This window comes from Manis javanica, chromosome 3, assembly GCF_040802235.1.
Source record: "Manis javanica isolate MJ-LG chromosome 3, MJ_LKY, whole genome shotgun sequence".
NCBI classification, from domain to species: domain Eukaryota; kingdom Metazoa; phylum Chordata; class Mammalia; order Pholidota; family Manidae; genus Manis; species Manis javanica.
This window is the reverse complement of record NC_133158.1, coordinates 179,835,183-179,857,170: the sequence shown is the minus strand read 5'-3', so window position 1 is coordinate 179,857,170 and position 21,988 is coordinate 179,835,183. Positions and strand designations below refer to the sequence as shown.

Sequence of the window (21,988 nt, the reverse complement as noted above, 5' to 3'; positions counted from 1 at the left end):
GTATTTTTGAATCTATGTTCATCAGGGATATTAGTCTGTAATTTTCTTTTTTGAGGTGTCTTTGCCTGGTTTTGGTATAAGAGTGATGCTGGCCTCATAGAATGTGTTTGGAAGGATTCCCTCCTCTTCTATTTTTTTGCAAAACTTTAAGGAGGATGGGTATTAGGTCTTCACTAAATGTTTGATATAATTCAGTGGTGAAGCCATCTGTTCCAGGGGTTTTGTTCTTAGGTAGTTTTTTGAATACCAGTTCAACTTCATTGCTGGTAATTGGTCTGTTCAGATTTTCTGTTTCTTCCTTGGTCAGCCTTGGAAGGTTGTATTTTCCTAGAAAGTTGTCCATTTCCTCCAAGTTATCGAGTTTGTTAGCATATAATTTTTCATAGTATTCTCTAATAATTATTTGTATTTCTGTGGTGTCCATAATGATTTTTCCTTTCTCATTTCTGATTCTGTTTATGTGTGTAGACTCTCTTTCTTTCTTGATAAGTCTGCTTAGGGGTTTACGTATTTTGTTTATTTTCTTGCAGAACCAGCTCTTGCTTTCATTGATTCTTTCAAATGTTTTATTCTTCTCAATTTTATTTATTTCTGCTCTACTCTTTATTGTCCCTCCTTCTACTGACTTTGGGCCTCATTTGTTCTTCTTTTTCTAGTTTCATTAATTGTGAGTTTAGACTGCTTATATGGGATTATTATTCTTTCCTGAGATAGGCCTATATTGCAATGTACTTTCCTCTTAGCATAGCCGTGGCTGCATCCCACAGATTTTGTGGTGTTGAATTATTGTTGTCATTTGTCTCCATATAATGCTTGATCTCTGTTTTTATTTGGTCATCGATCCATTGGTTATTTAGGAGCATGTTGTGAAGGCTCCGTGTGTTTGTGGGATTTTTCATTTTCTTTGCGTAATTTATTTCTAGTTTCATATGTTTGTGGTTTGAGAAACTGGTTGGTACAATTTCAATCTTTCTGAATTTACTGAGGCTCTTTTTGTGGCCCAGTATATGATCTATTCTTGAAAATGTTCCATGTGCACTTGAGAAGAATGTGTACTCTACTGCTTTTCAGTGTAGAGTTCTGTACATGTCTGTTAGGTCCATCTTTTCTAATGTGTTGTTCAGTGCCTCTGTGTCCTTACTTATTTTCTGTCTGGTTGATCCATCCTTCAGAGTGAATGGAGTGTTGAAGTCTCCTAGAATGAATGCACTGCATTCTATTTCCCCTTTTAATTCAGATAATATTTGTTTCACATATGTAGGTGCTCCTGTGTTTGGTGCATAGATATTTATAATGGTTATATCTTCTTGTTGGATTGACCCCTTTATCATTATATATAGTGTCCTTCTTTGTCTCTTGTGACTTTCTTTGTTTTGAAGTCTATTTTGTCTGATGTAAGTACTGCAACTCCTGCTTTTTTCTCTTAGTTGCATGAAACATCTTTACCATCCCTTCACTTTTAGTCTCTCTATGTCTTTGGGTTTAAAGTGAGTCTCTTGTAAGCAGCATATAGATGGGTCTTGTTTTTTTATCCATTCAGTGACTCTATGTCTTTTGATTGGTGCATTCAGTCCATTTACATTTAGGGTAATTATAGGTAGATATGTACTTATTCCTGTTGCAAGCTTTAGATCTGTGGACACCAAAGGTTCAAGGTTAACTTCCTTACTATCTAAGAGTCTAATTTAACTCACTTAATATGCTATTACAAACACAATCTAAAGGTTCTTTTCTTTTTCTCCTCCTTTTTCTTCCTCCTCCATACTTATCATATCCTGTACTCTTTATCTATCCCTTGATTGACTTTGGGGATAATTAATTTAATTTTGCATTTGCTTAATAATTAGCATTTCTACTTTCTTTACTGTGATTTTATTATCTTGGGTGACAGCTATTAAACCTTAGGCACACTTCCATCTATAGCAATCCCTCCAAACTACACTGTAGTTTGGTTTGTGGGACGTAAATTCTCTCAGCTTTTGCTTATCTGGAAATTGTTTAATCCCTACTTCAAATTTAAATGACAATCTTGCCAGATAAAGTAATCTTGGTTTGAGGCCCTTCTTCTTCACTGAATTAAATACATCATGCCACTCCCTTCTGATCTCTAATGTTTCTGCTGAGAATTCTGATGATAGCCTGATGGGCTTTCCTTTGTATGTGATCTTATTTCTCTCTCTGGCTGCTTTTAGTAGTCTGTCCTTATTCTTGATCTTTGCCATTTTAATTATTATATGTCTTGGTGTTGTCTTCCTTGGGTCCCTTGTGTTGGGAAATCCGTGCACCTCCATGGCCTGAGAGACTATCTCCTTCACAGGACTGGGGAAGTTTTCAGCAATTACCTCCTCAGAGACACTTTCTATCCCCTTTTGTCTCTCTTCTTCTGGTACCCCTATAATGCAAATATAGTTCCATTTGGATTGGTCACATAGTTCTCTCAATATTCTTTCATTCTTAGAGATCCTTTTTTCTCTCTGTGCCTCAGCTTCTTTGTATCCCTCTTCTCTGTTTTCTATTTCATTTATCATCTTCTACACCTTATCTGGTTTGCTTTTAATACCCTCCATTGTGCTCTTCAACAATTAGATCTCTGAGCAGAATTCATTCCTGAGTTCTTGAATACTTTTCCGTACCTCCATGAGCATGTTAATGATTTTTATTTTGAACTCCCTTTCAGGAAGAGTCATGAGGTTCATGTCATCTTTCTCAGGAGTTATATTAATTTTACTCTGAACCAGGTTCCTTTGGCATTTCATATTTGTATATTGTGCCTTCTAGTGCCCAGAAGCTCTACTCTCTGGAGCTGCTCAGCTCCTGAAGCAATGTTGGGGGTCACAGGGGAGCAGTATTGTTGCCTGGGGGTAGGAAAGAACTGTTTCCTGCTTCCTGGCTGTTATGCCTGTCTCCACTGTTTGAACCAGTGGGCCAAGCACACAGGTATAAGCCTCTATGCTTTGCATTTGTAGTTGCTGTAGACAGACCTTCCCTGTGGCTGGCCTAATGCCAGGGTAGAGTTTTGCAGGTTTGCGAGCCAGGTGGGGCTGTCTGGGAGAAAGGCACAGTAGGCTGCGTATCACAGGGGTTCCTTGGAGCTGTGTAGTCAGCCAGGGAGCTGGATTACAAGAGTATCATGAAAGCAACATGAAATGTAGGTTGTGCTCCCAGAGCAGATCTCCAGAGTTAGGTATTCAGCAGTCCCAGGCCTCCACTCCCTCCCCGCTCCATTTTCCTTCCTCCCACCACTGAGCTGGGATGGGGGAATGGCTTGGGTCCCGCCAGGACACAGCTTTGGTACGTTACCCTGTTCATGAGGTTTATTCTTTTCTCCAGGTGTATGTAGTTTGGCACAGTCCTCTTTCCTGTTACTCTTTCAGGATTAGTTGGATTAATTTTCGTATTATATATATGCGGTTTTAGGAGGAAGCCTCTGTCTCACCTCTCACACCATTTTTAATCCTCTCTGGAATTTTTTTTAATACTATGGCAAAGGGAGCAGGGATGGGGGAAGATGAGGAACAGAGGGGGAAAGAGGGAGAAGAAGGAAGGCAATGAGATGGGGAGCTGAGGGAAAGAGAGATAAGATGGACAAACAAGATTGGCAGAGTGATGATAATTGTTGGAAGTGAGTGATCTCATTATTCTAGTCTCTCTACTTTTATGTGTATTAAAATTTTCAAGAATAAAAATGTTTAATGTCTCAAACTAGAATGTCTGTCACTATTCCTTCCAGTTCTAAATTTTATGGTTCTATATTCAATTTCCTAAAATATATCCACTGCATGTTTAAGACAAAATGTATGTAGCATAATATAAGGAATATTTCTTTAAAATAATTACATATAAGAACCACAATAATTTCAGGATGGTAAATGTGTTATCTAGGAGGAAAAGCTTAGAAACTGGCTATATTCTTCTGTAGAAAATATAAAGAATTTAACAAATGCTTCTAAATACACACAAGAGATCATGACTAGCTCTTTTCTGTAACCACTGATGATAGGCTAAGATGAAAGAGATTTAAATTATAAGGATAGTAAAATAGATTTTCTCCATCTCTTCTGTCTCTTGAAAACAAATTATACTTTCCTACCATTCTTTTAATAACTTATTAAACCCTTCAAACGTTGACTCAATGCTTGAAATACATGTTACTTGTCTGCTAGGCACTGTGGGATACAAACATGAATTTTTAAAATAAGGTTCTATACCTTTGAAATAGCCTATAGGATCTTCAGTCACTATTTTTATTTTCCATTAGCAGCAAACCTACCAGAGAAATCAGGATGTGTCTCATGCTTGAAATTTTATTAATGATTTACTGAAAAATTACCCAGGAACACCCAATTGTGAGTGTTACAGAAACCTGGTCTCAGCTCACCAATGGGCCCCACAGAGGCCCCAAATCTCCTGAAATGACAGCATTTTTCTGGAGACTGTCATGGCTTTTAATAATCTTAAACAGTAATGATCACCAATGGAATAAAACCGCCAAAACAAAAACAAAAACAAGACAAGGAATAATGAAGCTATCATATACCTGCTAGGCCCGCTTCTTTCTGTAGTGAAAAGATGAATTCTTAAATTTTTTGTAAACTTTGCAGTGCTTGAGTGACCTCTAGAGGCTACCTAAATTGTTGCAGCCAATTGCTCATAGCAGGAATTAATAAACTAAAAAGTGTAAAAAATAACAAAAGATGGCACCATAAAGGAGCACCTGGCGCAGTTTCAATTTACTCTGTAAACTCCTCAATATTCAACATAACTTAGTTCACAATATAGTGTTTAATTCAAAATAGCTTCCCTGACAGCTAAATGAATTAATTTTTTTAACAACAAAGTATGATTTTTCCCAAGTTTTACCTCAAATCAATGAAACATCAGCACACACCCAGAAAAGGAGCAGTGCAGGAATGAAGGATACAGGAGCCTCAAGAACTAACATCCAGGCCGACAGCGGACGCAGCACCTGGGACGCAGTGTTTGACAAGGGACAGCAACAGAAGCTGGGTGACAACTCGGAGAACACACAGTGCCCTCCGGAGAGAGGGAGCTCTGACCAGAGAACTTGACCTGAGTGGGCACGGGGACCACACAGCCTGACCACCATAGGGTCAGACACCCTTGGCAGCAGAAGCGGCACAGGCAGAGGTGGGGTGAGCTGCACGCTCCCCTAGGGTGACAGACAGGCCCCTGGCTCCTGCCCAGACCCGAGAGAACTCCTACAGCAACAGAACGTGCTGTCTCCAGTCAGAGCCACAGGCAGCCCTATGACCCCATGGCCAGTCTGCAGCCCCTCAGCTCCAGCCTTGGCCTCCAGCCTGCATTCCCCAGACTCTAGGTCACAGGTACCCCTCATCTCCAGACTTTACATGACTCCTACATACATACACCTCTCCTCACCATGTCCAGCACCAAGGGGAGCTAACCCTCCAAACAAGAGCCATCACAATCTCAAGGCATTTCTGAACATATACGTCAGTCTTTCCCAAGAAATGTCCTGTAGATATCAGACAACTGTCTCTGGTTATGAGATTCATTCAGGCTTGTTGCCTAGTGCTGTAATTCATTATTAGCAATGCTACTTAAACTCCATTTGTAAATGAAACACTTGGTCCGTTCCACTGCTGAAGACAAATAGGTTATTTCAAATTTAGAGCTGTAACAAATATTGCTGGTAATATCTATTTTTGTACATGTCATTTGGTACATTCGGTACAGGGTAGTGGGTGCTGGGTTACAGGGTAGATACTTGTTCAGCTTTCAGAGATCTCACCAAGCAGTGTTCAAGAGGCTGTGCCCATTTACATCTCCACCAACATATAAACATGCATTCCTTCTGCTCAGTACTTTCACCAAGATTTAGGATTGTGAGGCTGTTTAATTTCTGCCAATCTGGTATCTTGATATTTCATTTTGGTTCTGATATATATTTCTCTGATGCCTCAACACTTTTCATACTGAATACCAAACTTGGTTATTAAAGTCTGCCTTCAAATACATAGTAGTCAGCAAATCTGTCAACACTCCTCAAAAATTTATCTAGGGAAAACAAAACAAATCCAGAATAAAATCATTTTTTACTCTATTCACCACTATAAACCTGATCTAAGTCACCATCATCCCTCATCCAAACTACCACAACCTCCTAAACCAGTCTCTCTGATTCTACCTTGCCCGTGTCCTTGTAACAGAATGATCCTTATCAAATACAAGCCACATCAGGGGACTCTTCTGCTCAGAATCCTCCAGTGCTTTCCCATCTCATTCCAAGTTCTGACCCTGGCTTATAAGGCTCTGGATGACCTGGCCCCAGCTGCCTCAATAACCTCTTCTCTTGCCAGTCTCCCTCTTTCAGTTCCAGGTACACTCACCTCGTTGTTCCTCAGAACATGCCAACCACTTTCCTATCTCTAGTCCTCTGCACCCACTCCTCACCCTGTCTGGAACATTCTCCTTGAACTGAGGGAAATGTTTCATTGTTCAATCAATCCATTCAGGTCTCTGCTTAGATGTTTCTACCAAAGGCTTTCCCTGATCAACCTGTCACAGGGCTGCCGCCACCTCATCATTCCCAAACACCTAATATTCTGCTTTATCCTTTGTATTGCATTTCTCACCACCTAGCATTGTATATATTATCTCTATCCTCACAGTAGAACACAAGCTCTACCAAAACAGGGATTTTTATTTATCTTATTAAACCCTGTGGCCTCATCACCTAGATAGTACTTATACACAAGTGGTGACAAATACTTGTTAAGGAATAAAAGAGCATCAAAACCAAGACTAACAGATTATCAGTGTCAAGAATAAAACAGCATCTATGAATTTCTTCTAGAAATTGTCTGGAATGATGGTCTTACTGCATGCAACACAGTACCATGCCCATAATAGGCCTCCAATAAACATTCAGTTAATAAAACAAACAACTTGCCTTTTACTTTACTATTCTCTTCTCTCCTGCCCTTTCAGATCTTTGTAAAAAATGTAAAATCTGCTTCCATGTTATTTTTTAACAATATATTTTTTTCAAGAATCCATTCTTTCCAGATTATACTTTACATTAGCAGCTATTTAGGCTTAAATTTCAATGAATTCAATGTTTATATTTGTTCATTTACCTTAAAACTTGATTTTTTTTTAGAAATGTTACTGAAATTCATACTGATTCTCTTAAATTCTGAAAATCTCTTTTGTCCTCACATGTAGGCAACATGATGACTGTACAGAAAAAGTTAGTCATATGATCCCTTAAGTATTGTTCCATTTCCCCTATTTTCTGAATCTGCTAGCCTTTAGTGTTATAAATAAATTAAATGCAAGTATAACTTGCATTTACTTATTTATGACCTGGGTTTTGGTTATCTTTTTCTCTTTGAATAGGTAGAATTTCTCTTTGAATTTCACTAGAATAGGTACAAATGTGCATCTTTTTTCAATGTATTGCCTGATGTTTGGTGAAAGTTTTTTCAGCTCCAAGTGAAATTTTCTTCTATTATTTCTTTCTTGAATGTTTTATTTCTGTTTCCTTTGATATTTTCTTGTGGAAATTCCATTATGTTTACTTTAGACAAAGGCTGTCCAACAGAAATACAATTCAAAACTACATGAGTCATTTAAAATTTTCTAGAAGCTGCATTACAAAATAGAAAGAAGTAAAATTAGTTTCAATATTTTATTTATCCAAATATATCCAGAGTATTACCATCTGAAAATGTAATCTATAAACACAAATTACAGGTGAGATACTTTATTATTTTTTCATTCCAAGTCTTCAAATCTGGTACGTGTTGTACACATGCAGCTCATTTCAATTCAGACTAAATGCTTTTCAAAATCTCAATAGGTACTTTTGGCTAGTGGCTACCATACTGAACACCAAATACATCTGCAATTAACTTTATGCCTTTTTTTAGTTTATAATCTTTACCCTTACTCTTTTTCTTCTGAATCCTAAGAGAATTCTTCAAACTGATCTTGAAATTCACTAACACGGTTTTGTAAAGTATTAATCCCATTTATTGCTACATCTATTGAATATTTTAATTCAACAGTCATATTTTACATTCAGGGGCTCTTTCTTCATAGCACACTGCTCCTGACCAATAACTGCCTATTTTGATTATCCAGGAAAGTGATCTAGAATGTCAGACTTTGTCTTAGCATTTTCTTTAAATTCTTTTTAATCTCCTATAGCCACTGTATTACACTGGAGACCCCTTTGCTCAGAGTCACCAGGAGGAGCCCTGAGTTTCAGCTCCTAAGCCTTCTCTTCTGTCTAGTGATACTGCCCTATCTGCTTGGCATTTTAGATGGATAGCCAAGTTCTGTATCATCAGTACTTCATATGGGTCACAATTCATTTTCTTGGTCCCAGAAAGAAGAAAGGACAGTTTAGACTTAGTTATATTTTCTTTAGTAGTTCATAGATATAACAGTTTACAAAGAATAGAGATGGAATTTACAAGCAGAGGAAATGCAGTGAGTTAAGTTAATACCCCATTCGTGTCCACCTGGATAGTCGAGGGATACCACTCCAGCAACTGGCTATGGTATGGACAGCATGAATACAGAACATTTTCCATCACTGCAGAAAATTCTATTGGACAGTACTAGGCAAAACAATTCCTCTTAAAGCCCCAAATATACAACAACCAGGTTCTACCTTTACAAATTCCTCTTTTCCCACCACTTTCTCTTTCCTCCAGGAGTTCATGCCCTTCACCCTAAAACTCTTGGTTCTCTTTAACTGTTTTGACTCTTGACATTTTCCTAGTACAAGAGATAGCACAATAGTAACCATCATCTTGTAAGACTGGGAATTACTGGTTAATTAAGAAAACCTTCCCAGTATCAGTATTTGAAAGAAATGATTGACATTTGAAAACATCTTTAGTGTATGCACAGCAATTACACACTGGAATCACTGTCAGAAATAAGTGACCAATGGTGAGAAGAAAAACAATAAATTGGAGGTAAAAAGCCAAAAGGATTTTACTTTGAATTACGTCCTGTGCTTCAACCAGAAAATATACTGATTATAATAAAATGCTGGGTAGGCTACCAGAAAACTAGTAATGAAACAAGCCTTACCCAAAAATTAAAATAGTTACAAACAGAGCCAACAAGGCTTGTAAATCAACCATACCACCTTTCATAACAACATCTGTTGTAAATAAGAAGCTGAAGTTAAGCATAAAGGTCTGCTGAGATTATTTTATTAACACTGTCACAATTCCACAAAGAAAATGTAACTGAAAGTCAATGAAAGCTGCATGTTCTAAATTATAAAATCAAGAACAATTATTTCATTATTTATAACATTTCAGTAATAAAAGAAATTACCTCAATAACAGGTGTATTTTCTTGAAGCTCAGTTGTATGTGAGGCTAGTAAACCAATCACCCGAGCAACCTTGGCCCGTCTGTAAATGGAGAAAGAAAAGGCTCTGAAGAGGAGATGTAGGGACCAAGGAAACCAACTGCAGTTATTAACACTATGTAATCATGAGAACTAAAATGAGATAAAAATACAGTGTGATAGAACATGCATACACATCCCCATGTATACGGCCCAGAGAAATGCCCCTCATAAACAGAGAGAGCAATGAACAGCAACACCCTCTGCAATGCTACAAGTAATAGTGACAACAATTGAACAATTGCATTTTAACAGGAAAAGGGAAAATAAAAATTTTTTAAAGCCTGAACTGGGCCCCACGCCAGGGACTTGAAACAGCCTAGAGAATAGGGCTGGTAGAATTAAAGATGGTGGAGTGAGGTGGGATAAAGAGGCCTCCTCCAAAATCACATAAAATATGAAAATATAGTTAATACAACTAAGCCTGAAAGAGCAACAGGAAAGAAGGCTGCACCAGACTGTGTACACATGAAGAAAAGAACAGGCCTCACAAAACAGGGCACCAGGACTGCTCCCATAAGACCACAGATATCGCTCCAGGGGCTGTGCAATCCCATAAAGTAGTACTAAACAGCACCACATACAAATATGAAACATCAAAGGAACCTGGTTCAAATCAAAATCTGACATCAAGAAAAGGGCCAAGTGAAACTGAATTCATCAATCTGGTTGAAAGTTTCCAAAATAAAAATAATAAACATGATCATGGACATTCAGAAAAATATTCAAGAACTCAGGGAAGAATTCAGAACTCAGATTCAATCATAAAGGAATTCAGTGTCTGAAATTAAATATACAACACAGGGATTTGAAGCAGATTATATGTACTAGAGGAGATAGTATATGGAATAGAAATTAGAGAAGAGGAATACAAAGATTCTGAGACACAGAGAGAAAATGGATTTCTATGAAGGAAAGAATATTGAAAGAACTCAGACCAATCCAAACGGCACAATATTCGCATTATACAGTTACGAGAAGAACAGAGAGAAGAAGGGATAGAAACTGTCTTTCAGGAGGTAATTGCTGAAAACTTCCCCAATCTGGGGAAGGACATAGTCTCTCAGGCCATGGAAATCCATAGACCTCCCAACACAAGTGACCCAAGAAAGACAACACCAAGACATATAATAATTAAAATGGCAAAGATCAAACACAAGGACAGAGAATTAAAAGAAGCCAGAGAGAGAAAAAAGATCACCTACAAAGGAAAACCAACCAGGCTATCATCAGACTTCTCAGCAGAAACCTTACAGGCAAGAAGTGAATGTCATGATATAGTCAATGCAATGAAACAGAAGGGCCTCATACCAAAAATACGCAGCAAGATTATCATTACATTTAAAGGAGGGATTAAACAATTATCATATAAGCAAAATAATGGAATTTATCTACCACAAACCATCTCTACAATATATTTTAAAGGGACTGCCCTACATGGAAGTATGCCTAAGGCTAAATAACCGTCACCAGAAAATATAAAACTACAGCCAAGAAAGTAGACCAACAAAATACCAACTAAACACAAAATATAATCAGCTCTCCACAAAACTAGTCAAGAGAAAAACAAAGAGTACAGAATAAAACACATAACATATAAAGAGTGGAGGAGGAAGAGTAAGAAGGGACAGAAATAATCATCACACTGTGTTTACAAAAACATAATTGAGTAAAGTTAGATGGTTAGACAGTAAAGAAGCTGCCCAGAACCTTGCATAACCAGAAATCCAAAGCCTAAAATGGCAATAAGTACACATAAGTAATCACCCTAAATGTAAATGGAATGAATGCAAAAATCAAAAGACCCAGAGTAATAGAATGGATAAAAAAGCAAGACCCATCTATATGCTGCTTACAAGAGACTCCCCTCAAACCCAAAGACATGCACAGATTAAAAGTCAAGGGTTGGAGAAAGATATTTCATGCAAACAACAGAGAGAAAAAAGCAGGTGTTGCAATACTAGTATCAGACAAAATAGACTTCAAAATAAAGAAAGTAACAAGAGATAAAGAAGGACATTACATAATGATAAAGGGCTCAGTCCAACAAGAGGATATAACCATTATAAACATATATGCACCCAATAAAGGAGCACCAATATATGTGAAACAAATAGTAACAGAACTAAAGGAGGAAATAGAATGCAACACATTCATTTTGGGAGACTTTAACACATCACTCACTCCAAAGGACATATCCACCAGAGAGAAAATAAGTAAGGACACAGAGGCACTGAACAACACGCTAGAACAGATGGACCTAATAGACATCTATAGAACACTACATCCAAAAGCAACAGGATACACATTCTTCTCAAGTGCACATGGAACATTCTCCAGAATAGACCAACACTAGGCCACAAAAAGAGCCTCAGTAAATTCCAAAGATTGAAATCCTACCAGCCAACTTTTCAGACAACAAAGGTATAAAATTAGAAATAAATTGTATAAACAAAAAGAATCACAAATACATGGAGGCTAAACAACATACTCCTAAATAATCAATGGATCAATGACCAAATTAAAATGGGGACCCAGGAATATATGGAAACAAATGACAACAATAACACACAGCCCCAACTTCTGTGGTACACAGCAAAAGCAGTCTCAAGAGGAAAGTATATAGCAATCCAGGCATATTTAAAGAAGGAAGAACAATCCCAAATGAATAGTCTAATAGTCTAATGTCACAATTATCAAAACTGGAAAAAGAAAAACAAATGAGGCCTAAGGTCAGCAGACAGAGGGACATAATAAAGATCAGAGAAGAAATAAATGAAATAGAGAAGAAAAAAAGAGAAAAAATCAATGAAACCAACAGCTGGTTCTTTGAGAAAATAAACAAAATAGATAAGCCTCTAGCCAGACTTATTAAAAGAAAAAGAGAGTCAACACACATCAACAAAATTAGAAACGAGAAAGGAAAAATCATGACGGACCCCACAAAAATACAAAGAATTATTAGAGAATACTATGAAAACCTATATGCTAACAAGCTGGAAAACCTAGGAGAAATGGACAACTTCCTAGAAAAATACAACCTTACAAGACTGACCCAGAAAGAAACAGAAAATCTACACAGACCAAGTACCAGCAACAAAATTGAATCGGTAATCAAAAAACTACCCTAGAACAAAACCCACGGGCCAGATGGACTTACCTCAGAATGTTATCAGACATACAGAGAAGACATAACACCCATTCTCTTTAAAGTTTTACAAAAAAATAGAAGAGGAGGGAAAAATCCCAAACTCATTCTATGAAACCAACACCATCCTAATACCAAAACTAGGCAAAGACTCCACCAAAAAAGAAAACTACAGACCAATATCCCTGATGAACATAGATGCAAAAATACTCAACAAAATATTAGCAAACTGAATTCAAAAATACATCAAGAGGATGATATACCATGACCAAGTGGGATTCATCCCAGGGATGAAAGGATGGTACAACATTCAAAAATCCGTCAACATCATCCACCACATCAACAAAAAGAAGGACAAAAACCGCATGATCATCTCCATAGATACTGAAAAAGCATTCAACAAAATTCAACATCCATTCATGATAAAAACTCTCAACAAAATGGGTATGGAGGGCAAGTACCTCAACATAATAAAGGCCATATATGACAAACCCACAGCCAACATCATACTTAACAGCAAGAAGCTGAAAGCTTTTCCTCTAAGACGGGAACAAGACAGGGATGCCCACTCTCCCCATTGTTATTCAACGTGGTACTGACGTCCTAGCCACGGCAATCAGACAAAACAAAGAAATACAAGGAATCCAGATTGGTAAAGAAGAAGTCAAACTGTCACTATTTGCAGATGACATGATATTGTACATAAAAAACCCTAAAGACTCCACTGCAAAACTACTAGAACTAATATCAAAATTCAGCAAAGTTGCAGGATACAAAATTAACACACAGAAATCCGTAGCTTTCCTATACACTAACAATGAACTAATAGAAAGAGAAATGAGGAAAACAATTCCATTCACAATTGCATCAAAAAGAATAAAATACTTAGGAATAAACCTAACCAAGGAAGTGAAAGACCTATACCCTGAAAACTTACAAGACACTCTTAAGAGAAATTAAAGAGGTCACTAACAAATGCAAACTCATCCCATGCTCTTGGCTAGGAAGAATTAATATCATCAAAATGGCCATCCTGCCCAAAGCAATATACAGATTCAACGCAATCCCTATCAAATTACCAACAGCATTCTTCAATGAACTGGAACAAATAGTTCAAAAATTCATATGGAAACACCAAAGACCCCGAATAGCCAAAGCAATCCTGAGAAGGAAGAATAAAGTGAGGGGGATCTCGCTCCCCAACTTCAAGCTCTACTACAAAGCCACAGTAATCAAGACAGTTTGGTATTGGTACAAGAACAGAGCCACAGACCAGTGGAACAGAATAGAGACTCCAGACATTAACCCAAACATATATGGCCAATTAATATTTGATAAAGGAGATAGAATGGGGAAATGACAGTCTCTTCAACAGATGGTGCTGGCAAAACTGGACAGCTACATGTAAGAGAATGAAACGGGATCACTGTCTAACCCCATACACAAAAGTAAACTCCAAATGGATCAAAGACCTGAATGTAAGTCATGAAACCATAAAACTCTTAGAAAAAAACATAGGCAAAAATCTCATGGACATAAACATGAGTGACTTCTTAATAAACATATCTCCCCAGCAAGGGAAACGAAGGCAAAAATGAACAAGTGGGACTATATCAAGCTAAAAAGCTTCTGTACAGCAAAGAACACCATCAATAGAACAGAAAGGTACCCTACAGTATGGGAGAACATATTCATAAATGACAGATCCAAAAAAGGATTGATATCCAAAATATATAAAGAGCTCACATGCCTCAACAAACAAAAAGTAAATAATCCAATTAAAAAATGGGCAGAGGAGCTGAATAGACAGTTCTCTAAAGAAGAAATTCAGATGGCCAACAGTCACATGAAAAGATGCTCCACATCACTAATCACCAGAGAAATGCAAATTAAAACCACAATGAGATATTACCTCACACCAGTAAGGATCGCCATCATTGAAAAGATAAACAACAAATGTTGGCGAGGTTGTGGAGAAAGGGGAACCCTCCTACACTGCTGGTGGGAATGTAAATTAGTTCAACCATTGTGGAAAGCAGTATGGAGGTTCCTCAGAATGCTCAAAATAGAAATACCATTTGAGCCAGGAATTCCACTTCTAGGAACTTACCCTAAGAATGCAGCACTCCAGTTTGAAAAAGACAGATGCACCCCTATGTTTATCGCTGCACTGTTTACAATAGCCAAGATGTGGAAACAACCTAAATGTCCATCAGTAGATGAATGGATAAAGAAGATGTGGTACATAAACACAATGGAATATTACACAGCCATAAGAAAAAAAACAGATCCTACCATTCGCAACAACATGGATGGAGCTAGAGGGTATTATGTTCAGTGAAATAAGCCAAGCGGAGAAGGACAAGTACCAAATGATTTCACTCATATGTGGAGTATAAGAACAAAGGAAAACTGAAGGAACAAAAAAGCAGCAGAAGCACAGAACCCAAGAATGGACTAATAGTTACCAAAGGGAAAGGAACTGGGGAGGATGGGTGGGAAAGGAGGGATAAAGGCAGGGAAAAAGAAAAGGGCATTACAATTAGCATGTATAGTGCATGGGGGGCACGGGGAGGGCTACGCAACACAGAGAAGACAAGTAGTGATTTTACAGCATCTTACTACGCAGATGGACAGTAACTGTGAAGGGGTATGTGGGGGGTCTTGATGAAGAGGGGAACATAGTAAACATGTTCTTTCTGTAATTGTAGATTAATGATACCAAAATAAAAAAAATAAAAAAATATTTAAAAAAAGCAAGACCCACTATATGCTCTGCTGCCTATAAGAGACTCCCTCCAAACCCAATGACATACACAGCCTGAAAGTGAAAGGATGGAAAAAGATATTTCATGCAAACAATAGGAAGAAAGCAGGTGTTACAGTACTTGTATCATACAAAATACACATCAAAAGAAAGGGAGAAACGAGACAAAGAAGGGCATTACATAACGATAAAGGGATCATCCCAACAAGAGGATATAACCATTATAAATATCAATGCACCCAACACAGGAGCACCTACATATGTGAAACAAATACTAACAGAATTAAAGGGGGAAATAGAATGAAATGTATTCATTTTAGGAGACTTCAACACACCACTCACTGCAAAGGACAGAGCAAAAACAAAAAAAATAAGTAAGGACACAGACACTGAACAACACATTAGAAAAGATGGACCTAACAGACATCTACAGAATGTAACAGACATCCACACCCAAAAGCAGCAGGATACACATTCTTCTCAAGTGCACATAGAACATTTTCCAGAATAGACCACATACTAGGCCACAAAAACAGCCTCAGCAAATCCAAAAAGACTGGAATTGTACCAACCACCATCTCAGATCAGAAAGGTATAAAACTAGAAATGAATTATAAAAAGAAAAAAAAAGGCCCACAAACACATGAAGGTTTAACAACATGATCCTAAGTACTCAATGGATCAATGACCAATTAAAACAGAGATAAAGCAATATATACAGACAAATGAAAACAACAGCACAATGCCCCAACTTCAGTGGGATGCAGCAAATGCAGTTTCAAGAGGAAAGTATATAGCAATCCATGCCTATTTAAAAAAGGAAGAACAATCCTAAACAAATACTCTAAATTCACAGTTAATGAAACTGGAAAAAGAAGAAATGGAGCTCAGTGTCAGTAGGAGGAGGGACATAATAAAGATCTGAGAAGAAATAAATAAAATTGAGAAGAATAGAATAGAAAAAAGTAACGAAACCATGAGCTGGTTCCTTGAGAAAATAAACCAAATAGATAAACCCCTAGCCAGACTTATTAAGTAAAAAAGAATCCACACACATAAATAAACAGAATCAGAAATGAGAAAGGAAAAATCACGATGGACACCACAGAAATACAAAGAAATATTAGAGAATATAATGAAACACTATATGCTAACAAAATGGATAAACAACAAGAAATGGACAACTTTCCAGAAAAATATAACCTTCTAAGACTGACCCAGGAAGAAAAAGAAAATCTGAACAGACTAATTACCAGCAAAGAAATTGAATTGGTAATGAAAAAACTATCCAAGAACAAAACTGCCTGGATGAGACAGATTCACTGCTGAATTTTATCAGAAATTTAGACACAACATAATACCCATTCTCCTTAAAGTTTTCCAAAAAATAGAGGAATGAATACTTCCAAACTCATTCCAAGAAGCCAGAAAAACTCTACTACCAAAACCAGGCAAAGACCCCACAAAAATAGAAAATTTCAGACCAATATTCCTAATGAACATAGATGTAAAAATACTCAACAAAATATCACCAAACCAAATTCAAAAACACATCAAGAGGATCATACACCACGATCGAGTAGAATTCATCTCTGGGATGAAAGGATGGTAAAATGTACGAAAATCCATCAACATCATCCCCTACATCAACAAAAAGGGAAAAAACCACATTATCATCTCCATAGATGCTGAAAAAGCATTCAACAAAATGTAACATCCATTCATGAGAAAAACTCTCAACGAAATGGGTATAGAGGGCAAGTACCTCAACATAATAAAGGCCATATATGACAAACCCACAGCCAACATCATACTGAACAGTGAGAAGCTGAAAGCTTTTCTTCTGAGATCGGAAACAAGACAGGGATGCCCACTCTCCCCACTGTTATTCAACATAGTACTGGAGGTCCTAGCCATGGCAATCAGACAAAACAAAGAAATACAAGGAATCCAGATTGGTAAAGAAGTCAAACTGTCACTATTTGCAGATGACATGATATTGTACATAAAAAACCCTTAAGACTCCACTCCAAAACTACTAGAACTAATATCAAAATTCAGCAAAGTTGCAGGATACAAAATTAACACACAGAAATCCGTAGCTTTCCTATACACTAACAATGAACTAATAGAAAGAGAAATGAGGAAAACAATTCCATTCACAATTGCATCAAAAAGAATAAAATACTTAGGAATAAACCTAACCAAGGAAGTGAAAGACCTATACCCTGAAAACTTACAAGACACTCTTAAGAGAAATTAAAGAGGTCACTAACAAATGCAAACTCATCCCATGCTCTTGGCTAGGAAGAATTAATATCATCAAAATGGCCATCCTGCCCAAAGCAATATACAGATTCAATGCAATCCCTATCAAATTACCAACAGCATTCTTCAATGAACTGGAACAAATAGTTCAAAAATTCATATGGAAACACCAAAGACCCCGAATAGCCAAAGCAATCCTGAGAAGGAAGAATAAAGTGAGGGGGATCTCGTTCCCCAACTTCAAGCTCTACTACAAAGCCACACTACTCAAGAAAATTTGGTATTGGCACAAGAACAGACTCATAGACCAGTGGAACAGACTAGAGAGCCCTGATATTAACCCAAGCATATATGGTCAATTAATATATGATAAAGGAGCCATGGATATACAATGGGGAAATGACAGCCTCTTCAGCAGCTGGTTTTGGCAAAACTGGACAGCCACATGGAAGAGAATGAAACAATTACTGTCTAACTTGATTCACAAAAGTAAATCCAAAATGGATCAAAGACCTGAATTAAGTCATGAAACCAGAAAACTCTTAGAAAAGAACATAGGCAAAACTCTCTTGAATATATAAATGAACAACTTCTTTATTAACATATCTCCCCAGGCAAGGGAAACAAAAGCAAAAATGAACAACTGGAACTATATCAAACTAAAAAGCTTCTGTACAGCAGAGGATACCATCAGTAGTACAAAAAGACAACCTACAAGATGGGAGAATATATTCATAAATAACATATCCAATAAGTGGTTGACATCCAAAATACACAAAGTGCTCATGCACCTCAACAAACAAAAAGCAAATAATCTAATTTAAAAATTGCCAGAAGATCTGAACAGACACTTCTCCAAAGAAGAAATTTAGATGGTCAACAGGCACATGAGAAGATGCTCCACATCACTAATCATCAGAGAAATGCAAATTAAAACCACAATGAGATATCACCTCACACCAGTTAGGATAGCCACCATCCAAAGACAAACAACAACAAATGTTGGCGACTATGTGGAGAAAGAGGAACCCTCCTACACTGCTGGTGGGAATGTAAATTAGTTCAACCATTGTGGAAAGCACTATGGAGGTTCCTGAAAGAACTAAAAACAGAAATACCATTTGACCAAGGAATTCCACTCCTAGGAATCTGCCCTAAGAATGCAGGTTCACAGTTTCAAAAAGACATATGCACCCCTATGTTTATGACAGCATTATTTACAAAAGCCAGGAAATGTAAGCAACCTAAGTGTTCATCAGTAGATGAATAGATAAGGTAGATGTGGTACAAACACAATGGAATATTATTCAGCCATAAGAAGAAAACAAATCCTACCATTTGTAACATTGACAGATCTAGGGAGTATTATGCTCAGTGAAATGAGTCAGGCAGAGAAAGACAAGTACCAAATGATTTCACTCATCGGTGGAGTATAAGAACAAAGCAAAAACTGAAGGAACAAAACAGCAGCAGACTCACAGCACCCAAGAATGGACTAACAGTTAACAAAGGGAAAGGGACTGGGGAGGATGGATTGGAAGGGAGGGATAAGGGGGAAAAGGGGGCAGTACAATTAGCACACAAAATGTACGAGGAGGCACAGGGAAGGCACTATAATACCAAGAATACAAGTAGTGATTCTATAGCATCTTACTACACTGATGGACAATGACTGTATGGGGTATGTGGTAGGGACTTGATTATGGGGAGAGTCCAGTAATCACAATATTGCTCATGCAATTGTACATTGGTAGGGAAGGGAAGGGAAGGCCAGAAGGACAGGGAAGGACAGACAAGGATGGGAAGTAGGGCGAAGGAAGGACAGACAGAAAGACAAGAGAGGGAGAGAAGGAAAGAGGGAGATAAGGAAAAGGGAGAGAGGAAGGGAGAAAGAGAAAGAGAGAGACAGAGACAGACAGACAGAAAGATAGGAAGACAGACAGAAAGACAGGAAGTAAGACAGAAAGAGACAGACAGAAAATAAGACAGAGAGTAAGAAAGGCAGACAGAAAGACAGACAGAAAGAGACAGATAGACAGCAGACACAAAAACTGACAGAAAGACAGGCAGAAAGACATAGAAAGACAGAAAGACAGGCAGACAAAAAGAAGACAGACACACAGACAGACAGAAAGACAGACAGATAATCAGACAGAAAGACAGATACAGAAAGACAAACAGAAAGACAAAGAACAAAGACATACAGAAAGACAGAAAGACAGACAGAAGGACAGACAGACAGAAAGACAGAAAGACAGACAGAAGGACAGACAGACAGAAAGACAGAAAGAAAGATAGGCAGACAGACACAGACCGACAGAAAGACAGACAGACACAGAAAGACACAGACAGACAGAAAGACAGAAAGACAGCAGACCCAAAGACAGACCAAGAGGCAGGCAGACAAAAACAGACAGAAAGACAGACAGACAGAAACATAGGCACAGACAGACAGATACACGGAAAGACAGAAGACAGACCAACAGATGGAGAGACAGACTGAAAGACAGACAGAGACAGAGAGAGTGACAGGTAAACCAAAAGACAGACACAAAGACAGAGAGAGACAGAAAGACAGACAGGCAAAAACACAGAAAGACAGACACAGAAAGACAGACAGGAAGATAGACAGACAGACAGAAACACAGGTAAGGAAAGACAGACAGACAGACGGACAGAAAGATGCCAACAGACAGTAAGAGAGACAGACTGACAGAAAGACAGACAGAGAGACTGACAGACCAAAAGACAGACAGAAAGACAGACAGAAAAACAGACATAAAGACAGACACAGAAAGACAGACAGAAAAAGACAGAAAGACAGACACAGAAAGACAGACAGGAAGACAGAAAGACCAACAGAAAGAGAAACAGTCCGACAGAAGGACAGACACAGAAAGACAGACAGACACAGACAGACAGAAAGACAGGCACAGAACGACAGACAGATGGACAGAAAGACAGACCGACAGACAGACAGAAAGACATTCAGACAGAAAGAAGGACAGAGACAGACTGTCTTTCTGTAAAAAGAAATGGATCAAAGACCTGAATTAAGTCATGAAAGACAGTCAAGAAAGACAGAAAGGAGATTTCCTCTGAACTAGTCATGCTGCCATCTTCCCATGATGCCCCTAATCTTCTTTTAAATCCCTCCATTGTATGTTTCATTTCAGATATGGAATTTCTTAATGGTTGAATCTCCATCTTAAATTTGTCCCTGAGTTCTTGAATATTTTTCTGTACCTCCATGAGCATGTTTATAATTTTTATTTCATAAAGACAGACAGGAAGACAGAAAGAAAGACAGAGACAGAGAGACAGAGAGACAGAAAGACAGACAGAAAGACAGAAAAACAGAAAGACAGATAGAAAGATAACAGACAGACAGACAGATGGAAAGACAGACACAGAAAGACACAAAGACACATACGGAAAGACAGACAGATGGAAAGACAGACAGAAAGTCAGACAGGCAGACAGAAAGAGACAGACACAAAGACAGTCAAAAAGACAGACAGTCAGAAAGTCAGATAGAAAGACAGCAGACACAAAGACAGAGAAAAAGATAGAGTCAGAAAGACAGACACAGAAAAATAGACAGACAGAAATACAGCAGACACAAAGACAGACACAGAAAGACAGACACACAGACGAAAAGAGACAGACAGACAGAAAGAAAGAATGATAGGCAGAAAGACAAAAAGACAGAAAGACACAGAAACCAAAAGACAGACACAGAGACAGACAGACAGACAGACAGACAGACAGACAGATAGTAAGATAGACAGAAAGACAGAGGGACAGACACAGACAGAAAGACCCAAGGACAGAGAGACAGAAAGACAGAAAGACAGACAGATAGGACACACAGACATAGAAAGACACAGACACAGAAAAACACAAAGACAGAAAGACACAGACACACACAGAAATACAGAAAGACACAGTCAGAAAGACACAAAGACATACCAACAGACAGTAAGAGAGACAGACAGAGGACAGAGAGACTGTCAGAAAGACAGAGACAGAGAGACCAACAGACAGACCAAAGGACAGACATAAACAGAGATAGAAAGACAGACAGACAAACAGAAAGGCAGACAGACATAAATGCAGACCAATAGAAAGACAGACAGAAAGACAGAGAGACAGAGAGACTGACAGACCAAAAGACAGACAGAAAGACAGTCAGAAAGACAAAAGGACAGAGTGAGAAAGACAGACAGACAGAAAGACAGACAGACACACAAAGATAGAAAGTCAGGGAGACAGACAGACAGAAATACAGACCAAAAGACAGAAACACAGACACAGAAAGAGAGAAAGACAGAAAGAGACAGACAGAAAGACAGAGAGACAGGAAGACAGACAGAAAGAGACAG

The 21,988-nt window shown here is 38.0% G+C and overlaps 1 protein-coding gene across 18 annotated transcripts in view; it reads right to left on the bottom strand.

Annotated features, from left to right (window-relative positions):
* The window catches only part of ULK4 (unc-51 like kinase 4), a 735,705-nt gene that overhangs the window by 647,663 nt on the left and 66,054 nt on the right, over nucleotides 1-21,988 (bottom strand). For all 18 annotated transcript variants that reach the window (XR_012129586.1, XR_012129585.1, XR_012129584.1 and 15 more), the window contains one exon: nucleotides 9,346-9,424. Coding sequence is in view for 14 of the 18 variants with exons in the window: in XM_073232503.1 (XP_073088604.1) it covers nucleotides 9,346-9,424 (79 nt within the window). In the remaining 4 variants the exon portion in view is untranslated. The remainder of the gene's footprint in view (nucleotides 1-9,345; nucleotides 9,425-21,988) is intronic.